This window comes from Lampris incognitus, chromosome 4 (genome assembly GCF_029633865.1).
Source record: "Lampris incognitus isolate fLamInc1 chromosome 4, fLamInc1.hap2, whole genome shotgun sequence".
NCBI classification, from domain to species: Eukaryota; Metazoa; Chordata; class Actinopteri; order Lampriformes; family Lampridae; genus Lampris; species Lampris incognitus.
The window spans coordinates 24,945,200-24,967,432 of NC_079214.1; the positions used below are offsets into that span (position 1 = coordinate 24,945,200).

A 22,233-nucleotide genomic window follows, 5' to 3' on the forward strand; every position below is an offset into this window, starting at 1 on the left:
TTTTCCTTCTTATCTGATCAATAACTCCCGAGAGCCACGTCACGAGTTTCATCTGAGGTCATCCCAAACATCTACTATATCCGAGTTTCAAAACAAAAAACTCCACTACTTGGTACCAAATATTCAAATACTATTCCAATGCTAAGACAGTTGTGAAAACAAATCAATGGTAGAACGGATTAAAATGTAAACAAAGCTGAAAAATCCCAACAGTTGTTTTTGTGACCAGAGAAGAACACCAGAATGCTCCGCTGTGAAGCACCGAGAAACACGCGACCTACTACAAGTAAGATGACAGCAGGCTGAGCTAGTGGTTAGAAAAACTGTCCTCCAATTTGAGTAAGTATTGTCCGCAAGCGTCGAGGCTGCCAAAGTGTCCTTAAGCAAGTCACTAAATTCCTAACAGCAGCACGTATGAAGCCATGTAGTCAACCCTTAAGTCTGACGAAGCAGAAGACAGAATTTCCTTATGAGGATCAAGAAACTATCACATAGGCGTCCGGGTAGCATAGTGGTCTATTCCGTTGCCTGCCAACATGAGGCTTGCCGGTTTGAATCCCCGTTTTACCTCCGGCTTGGTCAGGTGTCCCTACAGACACAACTGGCCGTGTCTACGGGAAGGAAGCCGGATGTTGGCATGTGTCCTGGTCGCTGCACTAGCGCCTCCTCTGGTCCGTCAGGGTGCCTGTTCGGGGGGGGGGACCGGGGGGAATAGTGTGATCCTCCCACGCGCTATGTCCCCCTGGCTCCTCACTGTCAGATGAAAAGAACCGGCTGGTGACTCCACATGTATCAGAGGAGGCATGTGGTAGTCTGCAGCCCTCCCCGGATCGGCAGAGGGGGTTGTGCAGCAACCAGGATGGCTCGGAAGAGTGGGGTAATTGGCCAAATTCAATTGGGGAGAAAAAGGGGGGGGAAAACAAACTATCACATAGTTAAATGTAAATCCCATAGTGATCAGATAGTTACCCAGTGCAAACTCTGCTGACATTAAGGAGTATCTCAGTGGTCTCTGATGATAAACCCAAATGACAACGTGCCAATATAAGGTGTAGAATCTCAGCCACCTCATGAAGTCCCTTCTGCACATGCGCGCGCGCGCGCACACACACACACACCAATATTTTGAACTAGTGACTCATTGTGATCTAATGACATGGCAGCCTGAAAATACACTGCAATGCACAGGGTACCTTCATGCACCAAAGCTTGGAAAATCAATACTCCTCCATATTGCCTTGTTATAATCACTTGTTCATGTTCAAGAGAGCAGAATGTCACTAAAAACGCTTGAGAATTGAATCTTGGGAATTAAAAAAAAAAAAACCTGAAAAAACTCACTGACTGACTAAAGACCTTGACTTTGCCCCACTTCTAATCATCTTTCAATGAATCTGTGTCAACAGGTTGTTTTCACCACACAAATACCAAAACAAGAGCCTGTGTGCGTTAAACCCACAAACTAACAGGCCTCACACCCATATTACATCTGTGGCTGCTATAGCAGAAATGGCTTGAAATTTCATATTTTGGTCTCAGCTTCCTTTTTTAATTCTGTTTCAGATTCAATTTCAGAATTTGTTTCTCAACTGCCCTAAAAACTGCCCGGTAGCACTGATTACATTCCTTGATGAAAGAAGTACTCGTCACCAACAGCTAATTTGCTGATTTCCGACTAGCAGCTCCAAAACGGTTTCAATAAAGAACGTTAGTGATATCAAGAAGATGCTTTATTTGGTTAATGTCGACAACGTTTTTTCTAAACCTCATGAAAGCAAGATGCCTTGGAGGAGAATCACGAGAGATGAACAATAATAAAAACATGAAAGTATCCCTTTAAGACATATCGAGTCTACAAAAGCTGCTTAAAACACTCTTTGCATCAGAGATGAAAAGTAAATTCCCTCAAATCTGACTTGAAGTGGAGGAAAAATATAGAGACAAAGAGGTTTTTGAAAAATGCATTGCGCAAGTGGTGGAAGAAGATATCCTCAAATGACTGGGTTTGGCTACAACTCAGTTTTGTTCACATTCCTGAGGAAAGTTTCATCTGAATATCTCTGGCTCCAGCTCTTTCAACTCCCACTCACTCGCTCTCCGTGCAGATGTTTATTAACCGTATACTCAATAACGTGATACTATGTTCTCCGGCCAAGACTTAAGCAGACACTTTGGGGTGGAGGGGCTTGATTTGATAGGTGGCGATGATCCAATCCACAATACACTCACAACACGGCCCTCACTATAAGCAGGGGTACAAAATAAGTTAAAAAAAATATGTGAGGCATGTCTAATCGAGTTTCAACGGAGTTCCCTCAAAACCTCAAGTACAGCTTGCAATTCAAAACCATTACTCACGCCACCTATACGCATGCAGGTTACTGAGGCTGAGTTGACTCACGCCTGCCAGGGAAATACCCTGCGATTGTCAGGGAAATAACATATCATACAATGTTTGTTGACATGGCTGGCTTACGTGATCTGAAAATTACTTTTCCAAGAAAAATAGCACATGAACAGAGGTATTTATTGCTGCAAGTGGGGGGGGGGGGGCACAAATGTGGGTTTGTTGTAGTGTACCTCATGAATTGAACAGCCACATGCGTTGAAAGGGGTGAGTCTATGCAAATGCAATAACCACTGCTTTTCTCTGCCTTAGAGATAGACAGCCAGTCTGGCAGACACAGACAGCTCCTTTAGTTTCCTACCTTTCTCGTGATAATTACCTGGAGCAGAAAAAGGGCCACAATACAAAACAAATACTACAGCGTGTGGAGTTGACTTGTAATGAATATACATTTTGCAGGGTTCATCGACCACAGCCTGTGATGAGCAACTATACTACAGCACAACAGCACATCACAACATTATGAAGTTGCAACCCCCCCCCCCACCTCTTCAACAAAAAAATAAAATACTGCAGAAAAATACCATAAACATAAAATGTGGGTCAACACACTTTGGGGCGTGCAATAGAAGCGGACTCATATTTTGCCCTGAGCTTTGATCAAGATTAGTGAAGATTAGCGGCATGTTCACGTTTCTGCTTGTGGCGGGGGCATTCGCAGCTTCGCGGGACAAAACGCGACACGGCGAAACACTCCGATGGGCAGGCACGGTCGTCTCTACGGCCTAAACAAAGGTCAACAAAAGAAAAATCACTGCAAACGAGCATAAGGTGGATTTCGAGAGCCAAGTGTAGGTCACCATAACAAAGAACAGAGACGTTGCTCCGTTTCATTGATTTGAGGCACGCTTTGTGAGGCGCCGTGGGGCCGCGGACCTGCGCCTCGTTTCAAGCTGTTCTGTTCTGGACACTTTGGGCCATGATACGTCGGCAGACGGGTTTTGCGGAGTCAGCTGTACGCCCACGTTGGTTATGTGCGCAGAAGTGCAGGTGTTTCCACTGTTCCATGTTACGTTTCACTTAGGGTACAACGGTGGGAAACACGTCGGATAACATGGGGGTTGACGATTATAGGCCAGGGTTACACTGTGTCCACAACTCATAACTAAACTACATTAAGAAAATGGTTAACAACACTTATGGGGGTGAGGGAATGAAACTACAAAAGCAAGCTAATCCGCACCACAAAGTCTCAATGAAATAGACAAATCCTACATTTCTACTTACTGTGATGGTAACTTCATGCTTCTTCAGCCTGTACTTGAGACTCTTCATTGTAGCCAATATGTGGTGTTTAAAATATGCGTGGCGAAACCTTATCACGAGTAAATGAGTACTTCGCAAAACCGACGGAATTAATTTATTTCTGCACTGTCCTGGGCGAGTTTCACCTGATGCCTAACCACGAAACTGGTCCTTACTTCTCTATTGACGTCCTTCTAAGCCAATCAAACTACGCTGTGCCAGAGCTTTCCCTGCCTTAACCAATTGTCAGTGAAAGAGGGCAGGACTTCCTCCTGAAACGAGCCATCCGCAAGTCCAGAGTTGTTGGGAGACATCCTGGGACAGCCCGCCTGGTATGACGTCAGATTTACCTGGGTGGGATAAAGTCACCTGGAAAAAACTCGGCGACAAAAAAGCGTTTCAAAAAGATAGAAATACCGTAGTCCGTCAAATAGGCTCCCTAGAAGATGGAGTGGATCACAATAGACTGCGTTGTTTCCAGCTTCGGTGTGCGACTTCCGCACGATATAGACCGCTGTGGGTCCTGACTCCAGCAGACTGATTTACTGAACGCAAGTTGTTTAACTTTATTCCCCCCCCCCCGGTCCCGCTAAACAGGGATAAAACGAGACCACACGTCCACATATTCACGCATACACACACGGAGACGTCACCGTCCCCGTTGCCATTATCACCTTTGCAACGTTGAACACAGAGAGCATTGTAGGATTTTTTTCTCTCTCCATAGTTTGCCCCCTCCCCTCTCCCGGATTTCTGTATGTGATAAATGAACATCAAATAGTAATTTAAAAAAAACGTTTAACTATCTAACTATTCAATCATTATTTCCTCCACGTACCTATCTACAAATAGGCTTCTTGTCAACAAGCCTATCATAAGGCCCACCATGCAAGACCAACTCAAACAACTCTCGTCTGTGACAAATGTGGACGACATTGTGGCTCTAACGCGGGTCTGAAGGCCCACAGGCGTGCTCGCCGAGCTTAAACTGCATCACAGTCGTCATCGTTTCGATGGACTGCCGAAGGAGAAGAAGAGAGACGACCTTGAAATAGACTCAAACAGGAAAGTAGAATAAATGTCTGAAAATTAAGCTGGACCTACTCTGATCCAGAAAAGCTGACCGGCTAAATAGTTTTGAGAACCAAAAGAAAAACGATGCCCCCCTCTGGTATCGGTCCCAAATAGTGTCAGAATCCCTGCAGGAATTTCGTCTTTTACTACCAAACCCTTTTCCTTTCTCTGCCGTCTGCTGGCGCTGGATAGTCTTGCACAGAAACCAAACTGCAGGGAAACCTGGGTGCTGTATAGTGGAAGCTGTCACCCTCCCAACATGTCTTGCCACCCGAGATATTGAAACCAATTGACAAAAGTGACTTTAAACAATGTTGTTGAGCTGAGCATGACATGTTTTCCGGTATTTATTAGTGCCAATCTTGTGCAAGCACAACCAAAATAGAATTTGCAGTCACCGGGCTTCTCCTTTTTGGTTGCCACTTTGAGATGTGTTCCCCTATTGATTTCATTAGCCAACACTACTAGGTAACTATGGAGAGCTACCTCGAGTCAGGGTTATTATATAGATGCTTTGGCAGTAACCCTGATATCCTTTTCTGAATGAATAAGCTTTCTTAGACATTAATATCAAAATAAAATCTTGCATTCAGCTATTGAGATAATTATTGATCAGATCACATTTAGGCAGTGGTCTGTCACTGACAACCTTAACCATCTCAAATACATGAAGCTTCATCATAAACATCATTGAAAACTGTGGAAATCTTACATTTTCTGCATCAGCACTTGAATAGTCACAGATGTCAACCATCTGGAGCTTTGCCTGTTTTTCCTTAACAGACCATGTGAGAATTATTATTTTTATCTCTTGATCATTGGCCTGTTGCATGAGAACTGAGATATACGCCACCATATTGGATACCATCCCAATTTCCTATCACCTCAAGCCACCACTATAAGAAATAAATGACTCTCCAAACCAAGAAACAACCTCACAGCAAGACATTGAAGGTAACATTTTTGAATACATCCACTCCATTGGTGTGTCTGACTGATATTCAGTAAACTATACACATTTAAAAAAAAAAAGGTTTGTGTCAATAATCCTGTGGACCACAAAAACAAAACAAAAAAAACCCATCCACAGTTATGCACAGTATCTATTCAAGAGGTTAAACCATTTAGAGATCGTGTAGAAACATATTTATTAGAAACTGATGAGCTACAAATAACACATAATAGGGGTCCAAAAAGACTCGATTACAAACCACATCTTATGGTGGAGTATAAAAATTGCACCTTGTGTTAAAGCACCAGACATTTATAAACAAACACATGCAACAATAACAGTAACAAATGTACACAGTCAGATGGAATGCACCACAACACCAAACAGCTGCTTGTAAAAACACAATTGTCCTATCCATGTCCAATGACTGGAATATTAAAGAAGAACAGACAACAGGGTACGTGTGTGTTGATAGATTAAAAGCTACTAAGATCTGACTCAAATGAATTGGGTGTCCGTTCTTGGAACTGTGGCTAGTTCCTGAGACCTTGGTGGAGGAGGCGGATGAGTTCAACTGAAAAATATGAGTCCATCCCTCCACTCAAACAGGTTGTAATGGTTGATGTACATGTGGTCTGGGGAAAAAGTTGTATGTGCCTTCAGATGAGCACCATGTCAGAACTCTCAAACAGCCTTTCGGTGGTACTCCGGGGGTGCAACTTCATAGTCACTGGCACTGAAGAGGGTGGACAAATTCTTCACCAGATACCTGACACAGATAAAAGATTAGCAATGGTTACAGATTGGGGGGGAGCTTATTGCCGATTTTTTTTTTTAGGGAAAAAAGCCTAACGTATCATTCAACAGCAGGTGTGTTGAATTTGAGTTAAGATCACAGATCAAGACCAAAAAAATCTTATTAGGAAACCTCAGAATGTCTGGACCCAGGAGATTGAGTATCACAGGTTACCGAGGATGGGAAATGATCATGCTCCTGTACAATAAATCAAATTACAGCCCTGAGAAATGTCTCCTAAAATTGGCCATTGAGTAAGTTTTGTCCAGATAAATGTCAGGAAAGGCCAGGTAAGGAGGTATCCTTCAGAAAGAATTCAACTTTCTCCTGTCTTGGTTTTGCATTGATCCTGTACTGGAGAATGGTGGGTGAGAGAACAAACCAATGAAGGAACAAAGTAAAACATGGACAAACATGGAACATCTACAGCTGACTTGGGAAAATATGTCAGCAGTCACATGCATACGTGTGTGAGCGTGTGTTGTGCATTACCAAAACACTACAGCTATAATGGGGGAAAAAAGACCTTAAAAGTCTTTCAAAAAATATCAACTTGCACAGTCTGGGTAAGAAATGCGCTACTTGAAATATTTTACTTGAACAGAATGTAATGTCGCACATGGAAGCATTTCTAACTCACCTTTTGTCTGCTACTACAAAAAGTAAACTCAACTGTCAACAAATGCAGTGAGGTGAAAAGTCAACCTTGACAAATGCACTCTTCAATAGAGGAAAATCAGTTTCATGGTGAGAGTACTGGATTTGCCAAAGTAAGGGCCGATGGGGCTAATGGGAAATTATGAGGATGTGACAGGGCAGTTGAGAGTCAGCCAAAGATGACTGAATCTCTGATGTGATGCTAAAACTCTGAGCCTCACTTTAAGAAATCCTGGAGGTAATTGAGCAGCAGAGCCAGACTCTTCTCATCGAGGGGAGTGTAGGCCAGCATGGCTCCAATGCGAACTGTAAGGGCACACAAGGATAATATAAATCGCATTATTAAATGTTTGCATATGTTGTCCAAAGACTTAGAAGGTGCTATGTGTAATGTGAATAACAACAACAAATCAAAGCCAAGAGTTACGCGCTTTGTTTCAAAGCACATAACTCAACCACTAACATTTAGCAAACCCTGCTATTTACTAGTTCTACAGTGGTGCTTGAAAGTTTGTGAACCCTTTAGAATTTTCTATATTTCTGCATGAAATCGGCAGATTTTCACACAAGTCCTAAAAGTAGATAAAGAGAACCCAATTAAACAAATGAGACAAAAATATAATACTTGGTCATTTATTTATTGAGGAAAATGATCCAATATAACTTATCTGAGTGGCAAAAGTATGTGAACCTCTAGGATTAGCAGTAAATTTGGAGGTGAAATTAGAGTCAGGTGTTTTCAATCAATGGGATGACAATCAGGTGTGAGTGGGTGCCCTGTTTTATTTCAAGAACAAGGACCTGTCAAAGTCTGATCTTCACAACACATGTTTGTGGAAGTGTATCATGGCAAGAACAAAGGAGATTTCTGAGGACCTCAGAAAAAGCGTTGTTGATGCTCATCAGGCTGGAAAAGGTTACAGAACCATCTCTAAAGAGTTTGGACTCCACCAATCCACAGTCAGACAGATTGTGTACAAATGGAGGAAATGCAACGCCATTGTTACCCTCCCCAGCAATGGTCGACCATCAAAGATCACTCCAAGAGCAAGGCGTGTAATAGTCAGCCAGGTCACAAAGGAACCCAGGGTAACTTCTAAGCAACTAAAGGCCTCTCTCACATTGGCTAATGTTCATGAGTCCACCATCAGCAGAACACTGAACAACAGTGGTGTGCATGGCAGTGTGCAAAGCCACTGCTCTCCAAAAAGAACATTGCTGCCCATCTGCAGTTCTCTAAAGATCACGTGGACAAGCCAGAAGGCTATTGGAAAAATGTTTTGTTGACAGATGAGACAAAAATAGAACGTTTTGTCTAAATGAGAAGTGTTATGTTTGGAGAAAGGAAAACACTACTTTCCAGCATAAGAACCTTATCCCACTGTGAAACATGGTGGTGGTAATATCATGGTTTGGGCCTGTTTTGCTGCATCTGGGCCAGGATGGTTTGCCATCATTGATGGAACAATGTATTCTGAATTATACCAGCAAATTCTTAAGGAAAATGTCAGGATATCTGTCCGTGAACCGAATCTCAAGAGAACGTGGGTCATGCAGCAAGACAACGACCCTAAGCACACAAGTCGTTCTACCAAAGAATGGTTAAAGGAGAATAAAGTTAATGTTTTGGAATAGCCAAGTCAAAGTCCTGACCTGAAGCGAGCAGTTCATGTAAGGAAACCCACTAACATCCCAGAGTTGAAGCTGTTCTGTATGGAGGAATGGGCTAAAATTTCTCTAAGCCGATGTGCAGGACTAATCAAGTTACCGGAAACGTTTAGTTGCAGCTATTGCTGGGGGGGGGGGGGTCACACCAGATACCGAAAGCAAAGGTTCACATACTTTTGCCACTCACAGATATGTAATATTGGATCATTTTCCTCAATAAATAAATGACCAAGTATAATATTTTTGTCTCATTTGTTTAATTGGGTTCTTTATCTACTTTTAGGACTTGTGTGAAAATCTGATGATTTTTAGGTCATATTTATATAGAAAATTCTAAAGGGTTCACAAACTTTCAAGCACCACTGTATTATGCTTCAGGAAAGCCAGAATATTACATATACTACCTTTAAGACTAGTTTACTATGACTAATATGGAGGGTTATGATATTTATGAATGAACCTGTAAGTGGTGTTACTACTGTGTAGATAAACAATTTCATTGAATGGTAAGGTGAGAATTCTATTGCAAATTTATCACAGTCTTGACTGACAGACCTCGCCCCTTTAATACTAGTCCCACCTGAACCAATTCCTTGCAATATTGTATAAGTACTCTGCGTGTTTAGCTTCACAAGAAAACTGTTTTTACTTTTGCAAAAGCCACAACACTGCAATCTTTAGCCTTTCAACATGCACCTCAAACTGTTGTTTCTGTGGTTTTCTAATAACTTTACTGGATATATTCACAATCTTTCTCCAAAACAATTTCCCTGAAGAATTTCAACATGACTGGAAATGACAGCAAGGTGTGGGACTTAAATTGTAGATTGTGATTTTGTAAAAAACAGTTGGGAATTACAGAAGGGTGAGGGGGTGTCAGGATCAGCTGTTTAAAACACAAACACCTCTCTAAGACATCATTTGATAAAAGCATTTGTGAAACATAATTTTTTTTTTCTAAAATATTAGCTGGCAGCCTGTTTTGCAGTATGAACAGAAGAAAGTTACTTCAATTGATACAATTCTCAAAACCAACTCTACACATGACTAGTATGTTTCACTTCATCTCCAGTGGTTAACTCAAACTGTCTGTAGTCTCCATCACTGTCATGTTCCTCTTTCTCTGTCCATCTTCTCTCTCATTCTCTCCCTTCACAGTTAACTCATACTTTCAGTTTCACATCATTGCATCAACAGAAATTACACCTAAAATGAAAGTGACAGTTATCAGTCAAGTAGGCAGCGAAGTAAATTAACAGAGAAGCGCCACTGATCTGATGAGTCAGTATTTTCATAAGAACAATGTTACAAATCTGAGCATGTCAAGTCCTCGGTGTGCACTGGAATAGTTGTATCAAGAAAGAGGAAGAAATTCACTTATGATGGTCACATCTGAAGTGTGATAAATTCAATCTGGCTTCGGTGAAAGAATTAACAAAAAAGGAATCTGACAACAAAACCTTATTGGAATTTACCGTAGTGTGCAGTAAGCTGACTAGATGGTTTAATATGGAAATAGGTCATGTTATAACCATATTGTTTGTACTGCATCCCATCTAACATTATCATATTATTTTTAAAAGTCAACATTTTGCATCAGTGAGTGTAATTGTTTAGAAACTTTTTTTTAAATGATTGTTTAGAAAAATTTGTAAATACTAACATTTATAGATGTAAATTTATAGATGATGATGACTGAATGTCAATATGCAAAAAATATTGAAAAAAAAAAAATCCTTGTGATGGCCTGGCGGCCTGTCCAAGGTGTCTCCCCGCCTGCCAGCCAATGACTGCCGGGAAAGGCTCCAGCATCCCCGCGACCCTGAGAGTAGGATAAGCAGTTTGGATAATGGATGGATTGATGGAATATGCAAAAAATAATGTGGTTATAAAAAAAAATTAACAGTTCCTAATATAACATTTAACAGCTTTAAAATTAGTTCCTATGACATTTAACAGCTTTAAAATTAAATTATGGTACACACACATACATAGGTTTCTGTCATCTCTTGCTGTTCCTGTTTTACCACCTAAACGTCAGCAGACCTTAAACCAGAGGTTTCAACAACAGTTGTGGCAAGTATCCTTGTTTAATGACTACCATTTAAATCAATAAAATGCTGATCATCATATTAATGTGATGACTGAGTTAAAGAAATAGAGCCTAATGGCCAAAACATTAATCCTTATGTGAATGGTATTTTCAAGTACAAAGCCTGTTTCTGTAATTTTGTGCTCATGACAATAAAATGTGACATTTGTGTGACACTGCTTGTCCATAACCAATCATGTACTAGCAGCAATAGCTACTTACCCCGGTGGTGATATGATTTGGCAACAGACAGTCACATGGTCTTAAGAGGTCTTAAGGCATAGTTAAGACTTGGGTATTTGCCATTTGGGTAATCTTGGTCACGCACATAAATATGTATGCTGCACATACAGTATAATGACTGTCTTATAAAGTCTCACAGGTAGTCAAAACTCAGAAAATGTGAACCTTGACATTAGCCTATTGTTTTCAGTTAGAACAATTATGCTTTAATTAAAACATGAAGTCGTAAAAATCACTGACTCATATAACATTTCACATCTGTATGACAGGGACCTTGCTAAACTCAAAAGCTAGCAACGAGGAGAGGCACTTCATTGTTTTGCACAATGCTTACAACATATCCAGCCCCTCAGCATCTGGCAGGGACTGGGTCTTTGCATGTATGAGCCAGTTGTGTCCTGTGCATTTGAACTGAAGCTTGGTTGTCTGCGTTTGTGCAGATGCGTTCCTTACCAAAAAGGCGAAGCAAGTGGGGTGCTCCATAGATGTGGGACATGGGTGTGTCAGGGTGCTCAGCCAGGATCTCAGCATACTGAGGCCTCTCAAACTTGTAGAGCAGCTGGGTGCCCAGCATGACGTTAAAATATTCCCTAATCCCTGCCACAACTTCACTCACTGCATACTCCCTGAGTGGAGAGGAGAAAGAAAACTCATGCTTTTCTATCTGCAGAGACCAGCAACTTAACACTATGGTGTAAATACCATTAGAAAAGGTTAAAGAATAAATACCCTGTGCAATGGCAGATTTCCTCTTATTCCAGCCCCTTTTAAGCCACGAATGGCTTTTATTGTCTGTGCTCGGTGACGTTTGAGTCTCAGAAACCACATGAGCAGTGAGGACTGCCAATTTACATTCTCAGCGAGTTGCGTATAAATAACATGACTTGAAAATGTCAACACCGCATATGTATAAAGACATTTTGGCACAATAGCGATGACAACTTCAGCTACAGTGGTTAAGTTTCGGGTTAAGTTCCCACACAAAAAATATGGCTAAAAATAAGTGGTCTCAACTAAAAAACTATGCTAAAAATATGTCAACGCATCGGGTGAAAATACGATTTTATAACCCAACTTTACAATTTTCCTCAATAAAATTTCCAGGACATCTGATCAATTTTACCATTTTCCAGGTGTTTTCAATGACTGGGAAACAAGGCTATAAATTTCCAGGTGTTCCAAGATGCATGGAAATCCTGATTAAGTAGCAAGTCTTGCCATAAAACGGTGCCGCTATCTTGGTCTAATCAGGTGATTTCTTAGAGAACGTCTATGGAAACGCTCCCCTCAGCCTCAGCATCAAAACAAGCATCAACAATGACGCCTAAAGTCTTACTGTTTCACCCAGAATCCAGAAAATTAATGTTCTCTACCAAAATAACAAATTTCATACAAAATGTGAATTTTTAGTGCATGCATCTTTGTTTTATCATTCTTATAGTAGCAACATTGCCTTAGAACATGAAATACTAATTTTTTGCTGGTTAGGGTCTGTAAAGTGAATGCTAGGAACTGAAAGCAGGACTGTAAAGTCAAATTTTGGGCTGAGGCAAACAAATCGACAAAGTCAGATAAAACGTATTACAATGCTGGGTAAAGGCTTTGATATGATGGTTGCCAAGCACTGTGCAGTGGTGAAGAAGAGTGCATTGTCCCAATGTTGATGCTGAGATGGATTCACACATTATAGCCAAGAGAATAAAAAGCAATGACATCTTTTCATTCTGAAAAACTTTCCTACCAGTGTATCTTGATGCATGCTCAATAATCCAGGTAAGGAAATCCAAGAAAGTTGAATCAGTTCATCTGGATATAATGTTTATTAACAGATATATTTCATCACTCAATTAGTGACCTCTTCAGTCTAAACTGACTGCATTGTCATTGGTTTCGGTCATTATGCAACTGTATTGTTTATAAGGGTGGGGATATGGATCTATCAATAAACACTGTATCCAGATGAACTGATCCAACCTTCTTTGATTCCTACCAGTGTCTTGATGCATGCTCAATAATTCAGAACGTTTCTCCAACTAAAGTTTGTGTCCAGATGAACTGACTCAACTTTCTGGGATTTTCTACAATAATCCTATTTTTGTTGAGCCATATCTTCTGCAGAACAGGGAAGGTGGTTTGGCTTACTTGTTGTCCGAGTTTCCCTTTGATTTTTTATAGTTTGCATAGTCCTCCAAGACAGTCTCAACATTCTTCTTCGCTGGTAGGTGAAACAACTGTAAACATTAGCAAAGCTTTTCTTAACCAACTATGCTCTCTTATTTACAAAATTACACCCCAACCCAATACAATTACCTTTAAGTAAATCCCTGTTAAGTGATTGCATATTTCTTTATTTTCCTACTCTCTCCAATTTTTATGACTTGCTACACTACTTTCTACAGCAAGGGATTTTTTCTAATTGAACCAGAGGCATCAAAGTGGTCCAAATTGTAGCTGCAATAAGTTTTTAGTGAAAACTTCTGCTTCAATGAGTTTTACCTTATTCTTAACATTGCAATATTCTATTGCAATTCAATGCGCAGATATAAATTAATTTAAGCTGATTGTTATGAATTGCATCATTTTAAATAATTATGCTATGAAGCTTTCATGAAGAAAACAGATCCGACTGCACTTAAATTTGACAAGCAGTTAACCTGTTCTTGAATGTTACAGTCTACGTTACGGTGTTTGATATGGCACTTGCCTGTTTCTGTCGAGTGATGAGGTCCCAGTCATCCACCAGCCAAGGTTTGAGCTCCTCAGGGATCTTCACCTTCACCTCCACACGGTTGGTGAAGACTTCCTCCTGGCCACGCACACACAAAAGACAAAAGACACACATCATGAATCATAATGCGCAGCATTAAAAGTTCAATTAAACTAAAACCACACTTCATAAGTTCAAGTTCAAGTACTTTATTTGTCACATGCACAGAAATACAAGGTAAAACATGCAGTGAAATGAAAAGGGGTACTCCGTCTATCACTGTGTGAAGACATAGACCTAGATAAAAGACAAAAGATTTTTTTCTTTTTAAGTCAAAATAAACAATAAAAAAACAACTAGCTGTCTCAAGTATGTGAAAGGTCATATATGTTGAGAGTTCTTAAGGCCTGTGGATAGAAGCTTCTGTGGATAAGACATTTCCTGTGGATAGAAATCATGCATTTTTTTCCCCTGTGGATAGAAATCATGCCTTTTCTGCAAACTATGTGTGGAATTTTGATGAAATGTCAGGTGGCTCAAATATACTAAAATGAAATGATTAAAAAAGATGGGGCAGGTTTGATTCACTGGTGAAATGTTTTTCTTATGAAAAACCTCAAAACGTGTCAGGGGGGCAGGGAGTGCGACAGTTTTAGAGACAGAAAAGGGAAAATAGATTAAATTGTTTCCCCGTGCATAGCCAATCTGAAAAAATAAATCTAATACAAGAAAAAGTTGCACTGGAACCCCATACATGATGGAGGAGTGTGAGCAAAAGGTAAAGGTTATCTAACCATTCACAATGGGTGGCAAGATGTCAGGCTAACTTTTTTGGCAAAACTACATATTTGTTCAACCAACTCGTCCTGAAAGGAGGAAGACAAGCTGAGGTAGATATGTAATTTGCTGGTACACCGGGCTTTCTGAAAGAAGGAATACTCACACTTTCCACAGTGGGATCAACACGAGCCCTCTTCTTCCTTGGTCCCTGGGGCATCTCTCCAGTGCTAGTACCTTCACCGACCCCTGGGGCTACATAAGTCAGGTAAAGAACACGTCCATGAGAAAACAGTCACACTACTTCATATTATGAATGGTATTGGGATAGACTCAGAATAAATCCAATAAAGCAGTTATATGTTCTATTTTGTCAAACTCTGCAGCAGTTATTTGAAGAATTCAAACCATGAACATCCCAACATTATTGACAACTTTGTTCAGGTGATTTTCTTGACTTTATTTCATTTTAAAGTATCTCTAGGATAACTCAGCAATGCCTACATCAGCTCTAAGTCAGCTGGTGGTAAATAGTTGTCCAAATAAAAAGAAAACAATAGCATGACATATTAAACCAGCCTCAAATCAGAGAATAACCTTAAATGTAACTGAAATGATTTAATGTATTAGTCTCAAACATACCATACAAAATTGCCTGGATGCATGCTCAATAATCCTGGTAAAATAATAAAAGAAGGTTGAATCAGTTCATCTGGATACAACGTCTATTGACAGATATGTTTCATCACTCATCTAAGTGACCTCTTCAGTCTAAACTGACTGCAGAGATCCCCACCCTTATAAACAATACAGTGGCATACTGACCGAAACCAATGACCAGTTTCATATGCACATACGGGCATGACCATTAACTTCAATGGTCATGTGTACTATTCACAGAGGACTTGTGAATGTTTGCAATCTTTGATTTTCTTACGTGGCTTATTGAGCATGCATCAAGACATTTTGACTCATTTCAGCGAGGATTGCCTTAAATTTGTATGCGAGTACAAGCAAACGGCGCATAAAATGGCAGACTACAGGAGCCACCTGAGATTCAGCCTCAGATGCAGACAGAGTGGGATTACACCCAAGAGCCTGCAAATGAAATCGTCGGTCAAGGGCCACTGAGCTAACAAGATCCCCCAGAAGATACAGAGCCAGCTGTTGAACGAACGGGTGAGACAAACTAATTTTACTATTGATGCTTTGAAAGCCAGGCAGGGTAGAGTGGGTGGCGGAGAGTGTCAGGACTGATTTGCAACAGACGGTTACCAGCAAGAGTTAAAGGGAAGGTTTACAAAATGGTTGTGAGACCAGCTATGTTATATGGTTTGGAGACAGTGGCACTGACGAAAAGACAGGAGGCAGAGCTGGAGGTGGCAGAGTTGAAGATGCTAAGATTTTCATTGGGAGTAATGAAGAAGGACAGGTTCAGGAACAATTATATTAGAGGGACAGCTCAGGTTGGACAGTTTGGAGACAAAGCAAGAGAGGCAAGATTGAGATGGCTTGGACATGTGTGGAAGAGAGATGCTGGGTATACTGGGAGAAGGATGCTGAATATGGAGCTGCCAGGGAAGAGGAGAAGAGGAAGGCCAAAGAGGAGGTTTATGGATGTGGTGAGGGAGGACATGCAGGTGGCTGGAAGATGCAGAGGACAGGAAGAAATAGAAACGGGTGATCCACTGAGGTGACCCCTAACGGGAGCAGTCGAAAGTAATAGTAGCTTTGAAAGCCAAAGAGGAGCAGATCCAACAGAGACTCATGTCACAACTAGATGAGATCCCTTTCCAATGTGTGACTGAGTTCACGGATGAGGCTCGTCTAGCTCAACACGGAACATCGAAAACCAGGCCGCAAAATAAGTTCGACCTACTTGCTGCACGCCAGAGACATCGACAGACAATGGACAGCACCCTCAACGGCAGACAGAGACGGACGCCAGACACACGCTGTCGATGTGGACAAGTGGGTGAAGAATCTGTCTGACAGACAACTCACCCAGGCATCTTTGCTAACGGGCTAATGGGCGCTGAGGGAAATCCAGCTAGTGGAACTGATCACAGCCATGGAATAAGCAAAATAATGGTCTCTTATGATGTTAAGTCTTTCTTCACATGCATTCCTGGATCAAAATTAAATTTCAGGATGTACCACATTTTACAGACCACATTAACTCTGTGGACACATCAAGTTCACCAATGAGGATGTGAAACATGACAGGTTGGCCTTCTTTGACTGTGAAATTGCAATTGGTGATGGGGGGACATTTGATTGTTGATGTTTACCATAAACCAACACATACTGATCAGTACTTAAGGTTTGACTCTCATCATCCACTGGAGCACAAACTAGGAGTCATCAGTACGCTGTACCATCGAGCTGACAATGTCCCCACCGACACACGACCATCCCTGAACCAAGGAGGGGGCCTAAGAGTACATCTGTCGCCATCTTACAATGCTGTGATTGCAAACATCCCCAAATCCTCTGTGAATAGTACACATGGCCACTGAAACTCTAGTTAATGGTCATGCCCATATTTTCATATGAAACTGGCCTTTGGTTTCGGGCGTTATGCAACTGTATTGTTTATAAGGGGTGAGGATACCTGCAGTCAGTTTAAACTGAAAAGGTCACTTAGATGAGTGATGAAACTTACCTGTCAATAAACGTATCCAGATGAACTGATTCAACCGTCTTTGAATACCATACAAAAATATCAAAATAAATCCTACACTCTGCAACCATAACTTTACAGGCACTGTCAACACAACAAAAATGTGCTTATGTCATTGAATTAAAGCAACAGGATTCATCCCGGTTGAGATTTTAAGCGTCAAACGATTCAAGATACAACACTAACCCTAACCCTGCAACTAAAATGTCATCTTGCTATAAAACATTTAACTTACTCTTCTGTTTCGTCTTTTTCGTTTTCCTGGAACGATAAGGTAAAACATTTACTGGATCCCTCAGTTAGGTCAACATTGTGTCAAAGTGACTGAAAATCAACCATTATGATATAATAGGATAATTTTAAAAGAAAAACAGTATCAAAGCAGTCTGCACTTACAGATCAACATTTTTCTGCTGCACGGCAGCAATCTTCTTATTTGGTGCTACACCCCTCATCTTTCCCTCAACATAATGATCCCTATAAAAAAAATGGAGAAAAAACTTTTTTCAGCATGACATTCTAGTCCAATTTAACATCTATATTTGGTGTCACGATTTTTGGCTTGTTGAAATTACAAGACATTTACTTTTTTAGACTTATTTTCAAGGGTAATATGCTTTGCTGCTTATGACCTCTGATAATGAATTCTTAATTAAAATCATAATGAAGTCAGTGCACCAGTGCAATGTTCTCCGATTTCTTGGTTGTCTTTAGTATCATTTGCAGGATATTTTCTTACAAAGTATCTGGTTTCAGCATCTATGAGCATGCTGTAATTCAGGTCTGCTATTGTCCTGGTAGATCCAGTGGTATGTGAAAGTAATAAACTTTCTAAAAGGCTCACTGCATCAATAAGATTGCAAACTTACTGATTGGCCTTTTGAAGCTCTTTTTGTTTCGCAAGATTGATGTCCACATATTTAAGAACTCTGCTTTCAGGAACCCATTCATCCCAGCTAGAGAAGAAAAATGTCACATTTCTTAAAACTCAATCCCTTTGAGAAAAAAAATCAATGATTTCACAGGGCTACGGCAAAAAAAGATGAATATGTTATTTGCTTTCGACATCTTTATCCACGCTCAATAATCCAAGTAAGGAAATCACAGAAAGCTGAATCAGTTTATCTGGACACGTTTATTGAGAGAGAAACGTTTCCTCACTCATCTAAGTCAAGCCAATTTTATTTGTATAGCCCAATATCACAAATTACAAATTTGCCGCAGTGGGCTTTACAGCAACACAACAACCTGTCCTTAGACCCTCACATCGGTGCCTAAGTGACCTCTTCAATCCCAACCGACTGCAGGTATCCCCACACTTATAAACAATACAGTGGTATAACGACCAAAAACAACGATCGGTTTAATATGCAAATTGCTGTGACCATTAACCAGAGTTACAACGGCAATGTGTACTATTCACAGAGGATTGGAGAATAGTTGCAATCACAGCATTGTAAAATGGTGACAGATGTGCTCTTACGCCCCCTCAGTTCAGGGATGGCCATTCCCTATTCACATAGATGGCCTCTTTGACTCCCTGTTCAAACCAGCGTTCCTCCCTATAAAGGATGTGCACATCCTCAACCAAACAGTACACCAGCCGCTCAAAGGGAGAAGGACAACAGCTGTCTAAACGTAAACAAGTGGTGATTCCGTATGTGGCGGGAATTACGGAACAGTTGAGACGCATATTTTCCAAACACTGTGTCTCAGTTGCTTTCAAACCCCAAAACACGCTACGCCAGAAATTGCTCCACCTCAAGAATCAGGTCCCCCGGCACAAACAGAGCAATATAGTGTACGCTGTTAAGTGCGGGGAGAATTGCCATGACTTGTACAGAAGAGCTAACACATCAAGCCAGGACTCTGCAGGCTTCACCGATCTACAGGCCAGTGGCCACTCTTTCAAGCATGAGGATGTGCACATCCTTGATAGTGAAAAATGCTGGTTTGAACGGGGAGTCAAAGAGGCCACCTATGAGAAGGGGGAACGACCATCCCTGAACTGAAGCGGGTTGGGGGGGGGGGTACATCTGTCACTATCTTACAATGCTGTGATTGTAATTACGCCCCAATCCTCTGTGAATAGTACACATTACCATTATAACTCTACTTATGGTGATGGAAATTTGCATATGAAACCAATCGTTGTTTTCAGCTGTTGTGCCACTGTATTGTTTATAAGGGTGGGGATACCTGCAGTCAGTTGACTGAAGAGGTCACTTAGATGAGTGATGAAACGTTTCTCTCAATATACGTTGTGTCCAGATGAACTGATTCAACTTTCTGTGATATTTGCTGTTGCCATACATAGGGCACACACAATGATAAAGATAGACCCAAATAGCATGGTGCCATACGCAAAATGCTCACTTTTTGTTCCATCCGCTGTAATGAATGAAGTACTTTATCTGCTTGTCCTTTATGTTGATCTTTACACACTGTAAAACAAGACATAACGTGGACATGTATCGTCTATCAGTTATAATTTGCTGGTTACGTTCCTCGGAATCAATTAGAAAAGAGACATAGACATGTCACAAACCTTTGCCTCATAGAGTAATGGCCCATGAAAACACAGGACTCTCTCACCTGAAACAAGAAACAAGCAGAAACGTTTTCAAGTGTTCCCATTTGTCCCCTGCCTGTTGACGAAATTGCCCAAAATGTTCACAACTGCCTAGACTGTCCTACTGAGAAGCAGCTAAACTGGTTATAATCATCTACACATTTTTGACCAGCTATCGCTGGGTTATAGGGGTATGTTTGGTGCACATTTGTTAGCTTAAGCTAGTCTCCTATCCGTCACCCGAAGCTTAAACTAGCATAACAAAATAGCCAAAGGTTAGTCAATCAAATTAGGTAGCATAAGACTTCTCGATCATTGTTTTGGGTTGATACGTTATATGCTGATATTAGGCTAATCAGAAAGCAATACAATATCATATATAACTATCTCATTAGTATGTATTGGTATCGTAAACAGAGGTGACTGTTGCGTTAGCAAGCATTAGCAACAACACCAACCCAACCCCCAACCCCCGAAACCTCTGCGTCTATAGTGTCTTAACCAAACACCAACCTTCTTGAAATTTAGGTTTAGGGTCCTGTTTTGGCGCCATTCACAGACTCAACTCGTCGGATCTCTGGACGATCAAATTCACGCATTGCCTTATTCCATCATTTCATCCAGACAACACTAAGGGCTCACCACCGCCGTCCTCATCATAGCGACGCTGTCTGACTCTGACGGGTGACGTCATCACGTTTTGCACCTAGACACAGAAGACGCGGGAGTGGTTATACAGAAAAATATAAATAGCTCCGTATTACTTAATTTTGATACTCCTACAAGATTTCAGATTAACAGAGAGGTACGCTAAGGTTGCCCAGATTCTGTTTTTTTTTGTTTATTTAGGTTACAGAACTATTATCTTTGAATATCACAAGTAGGGTTGCCAACTCCTTGAAATGGAAATAAGAAACGGGGGTTGGATGGACACTACACTACACTACACTACACTACACCTACACCTACACACACACACACACACATATACACTACCGTTCAAAAGTTTGGGATCACATTGAAATGTCCATATTTTTGAAGGAAAAGCACTGTACTTTTCAATGAAGATAACTTTAAACTAGTCTTAACTTTAAAGAAATACACTCTATACATTGCTAATGTGGTAAATGACTATTCTAGCTGCAAATGTCTGGTTTTTGGTGCAATATCTACATAGGTGTATAGAGGCCCATTTCAAGCAACCATCACTCCAGTGTTCTAATGGTACAATGTGTTTGCTCATTGGCTCAGAAAGCTAATTGATGATTAGAAAACCCTTGTGCAATCATATTCACACAACCTAAAACAGTTTAGCTCGTTACAGAAGCTACAAAACTGACCTTCCTTTGAGCAGATTGAGTTTCTGGAGCATCACATTTGTGGGGTCAATTAAACGCTCAAAATGGCCAGAAAAAGAGAACTTTCATCTGAAACTCGACAGTCTATTCTTGTTCTTAGAAATGAAGGCTATTCCATGCGAGAAATTGCTAAGAAATTGAAGATTTCCTACACCGGTGTGTACTACTCCCTTCAGAGGACAGCACAAACAGGCTCTAACCAGAGTAGAAAAAGAAGTGGGAGGCCGCGTTGCACAACTGAGCAAGAAGATAAGTACATTAGAGTCTCTAGTTTGAGAAACAGACGCCTCACAGGTCCCCAACTGGCATCTTCATTAAATAGTACCCGCAAAACACCAGTGTCAACATCTACAGTGAAGAGGCGGCTGCGGGATTCTGGGCTTCAGGGCAGAGTGGCAAAGAAAAAGCCATATCTGAGACTGACCAATAAAAGAAAAAGATTAAGATGGGCAAAAGAACACAGACATTGGACAGAGGAAGACTGGAAAAAAGTGTTGTGGACGGATGAATCCAAGTTTGAGGTGTTTGGATCACAAAGAAGAACGTTTGTGAGACGCAGAACAAATGAAAAGATGCTGGAAGAATGCCTGACGCCATCTGTTAAGCATGGTGGAGGTAATGTGATGGTCTGGGGTTGCTTGGTGCTGGTAAGGTGGGAGATTTGTACAGGGTAAAAGGGATTCTGAATAAGGAAGGCTATCACTCCATTTTGCAACGCCATGCCATACCCAGTGGACAGCGCTTGATTGGAGCCAATTTCATCCTACAACAGGACAATGACCCTAAACACACCTCCAAATTGTGCAAGAACTATTTAGAGCAGAAGCAGGCAGCTGGTATTCTATCGGTAATGGAGTGGCCAGCGCAGTCACCAGATCTGAACCCCATTGAGCTGTTGTGGGAGCAGCTTGACCGTATGGTACGCAAGAAGTGCCCATCCAACCAATCCAACTTGTGGGAGCTGCTTCTGGAAGCGTGGGGTGCAATTTCTCCAGATTACCT

The 22,233-nt window shown here is 41.0% G+C and overlaps 2 protein-coding genes across 2 annotated transcripts in view; both read right to left on the bottom strand.

Moving 5' to 3' along the window:
• uacab (uveal autoantigen with coiled-coil domains and ankyrin repeats b) overlaps positions 1-3,748 on the bottom strand; it is a 71,289-nt gene extending 67,541 nt beyond the window's left edge. The window contains exon 1 of the mRNA XM_056278622.1: positions 3,635-3,748. Within this exon, the coding sequence (XP_056134597.1) occupies positions 3,635-3,682 (48 nt within the window). The 5' untranslated portion in view covers positions 3,683-3,748. The remainder of the gene's footprint in view (positions 1-3,634) is intronic.
• A 2,111-nt stretch (positions 3,749-5,859) lies between these two features.
• LOC130111378 (mortality factor 4-like protein 1) lies at positions 5,860-20,529 on the bottom strand. Its single transcript, XM_056278551.1, has 12 exons — positions 20,387-20,529; positions 19,850-19,896; positions 19,678-19,745; positions 18,171-18,257; positions 17,698-17,778; positions 17,537-17,562; positions 14,785-14,873; positions 13,839-13,940; positions 13,277-13,365; positions 11,588-11,760; positions 7,353-7,437; positions 5,860-6,447 (listed from the first exon to the last, which is right to left on the bottom strand). The coding sequence occupies exons 1-12, from the start codon at positions 20,424-20,426 to the stop codon at positions 6,363-6,365; spliced, it is 972 nt and encodes a 323-aa protein (XP_056134526.1). The 5' UTR covers positions 20,427-20,529; the 3' UTR covers positions 5,860-6,362.
• Positions 20,530-22,233: the final 1,704 nt, after the last annotated feature.

Bases quoted from the DNA above. Each gene is read 5' to 3' on its own strand.
- LOC130111378 (XM_056278551.1), bottom strand. From the start codon at position 20,426: ATGGCGCCAAAACAGGACCCTAAACCTAAATTTCAAGAAG. The intron at 13,366-13,838 runs GCAAGTGCCATA...TAATGTTTACAG, and splicing joins TCATCACTCGACAGAAACAG to TTGTTTCACCTACCAGCGAA. The intron at 11,761-13,276 runs GTAAGCCAAACC...CTCTCCACTCAG, and splicing joins AAGGGAAACTCGGACAACAA to GGAGTATGCAGTGAGTGAAG.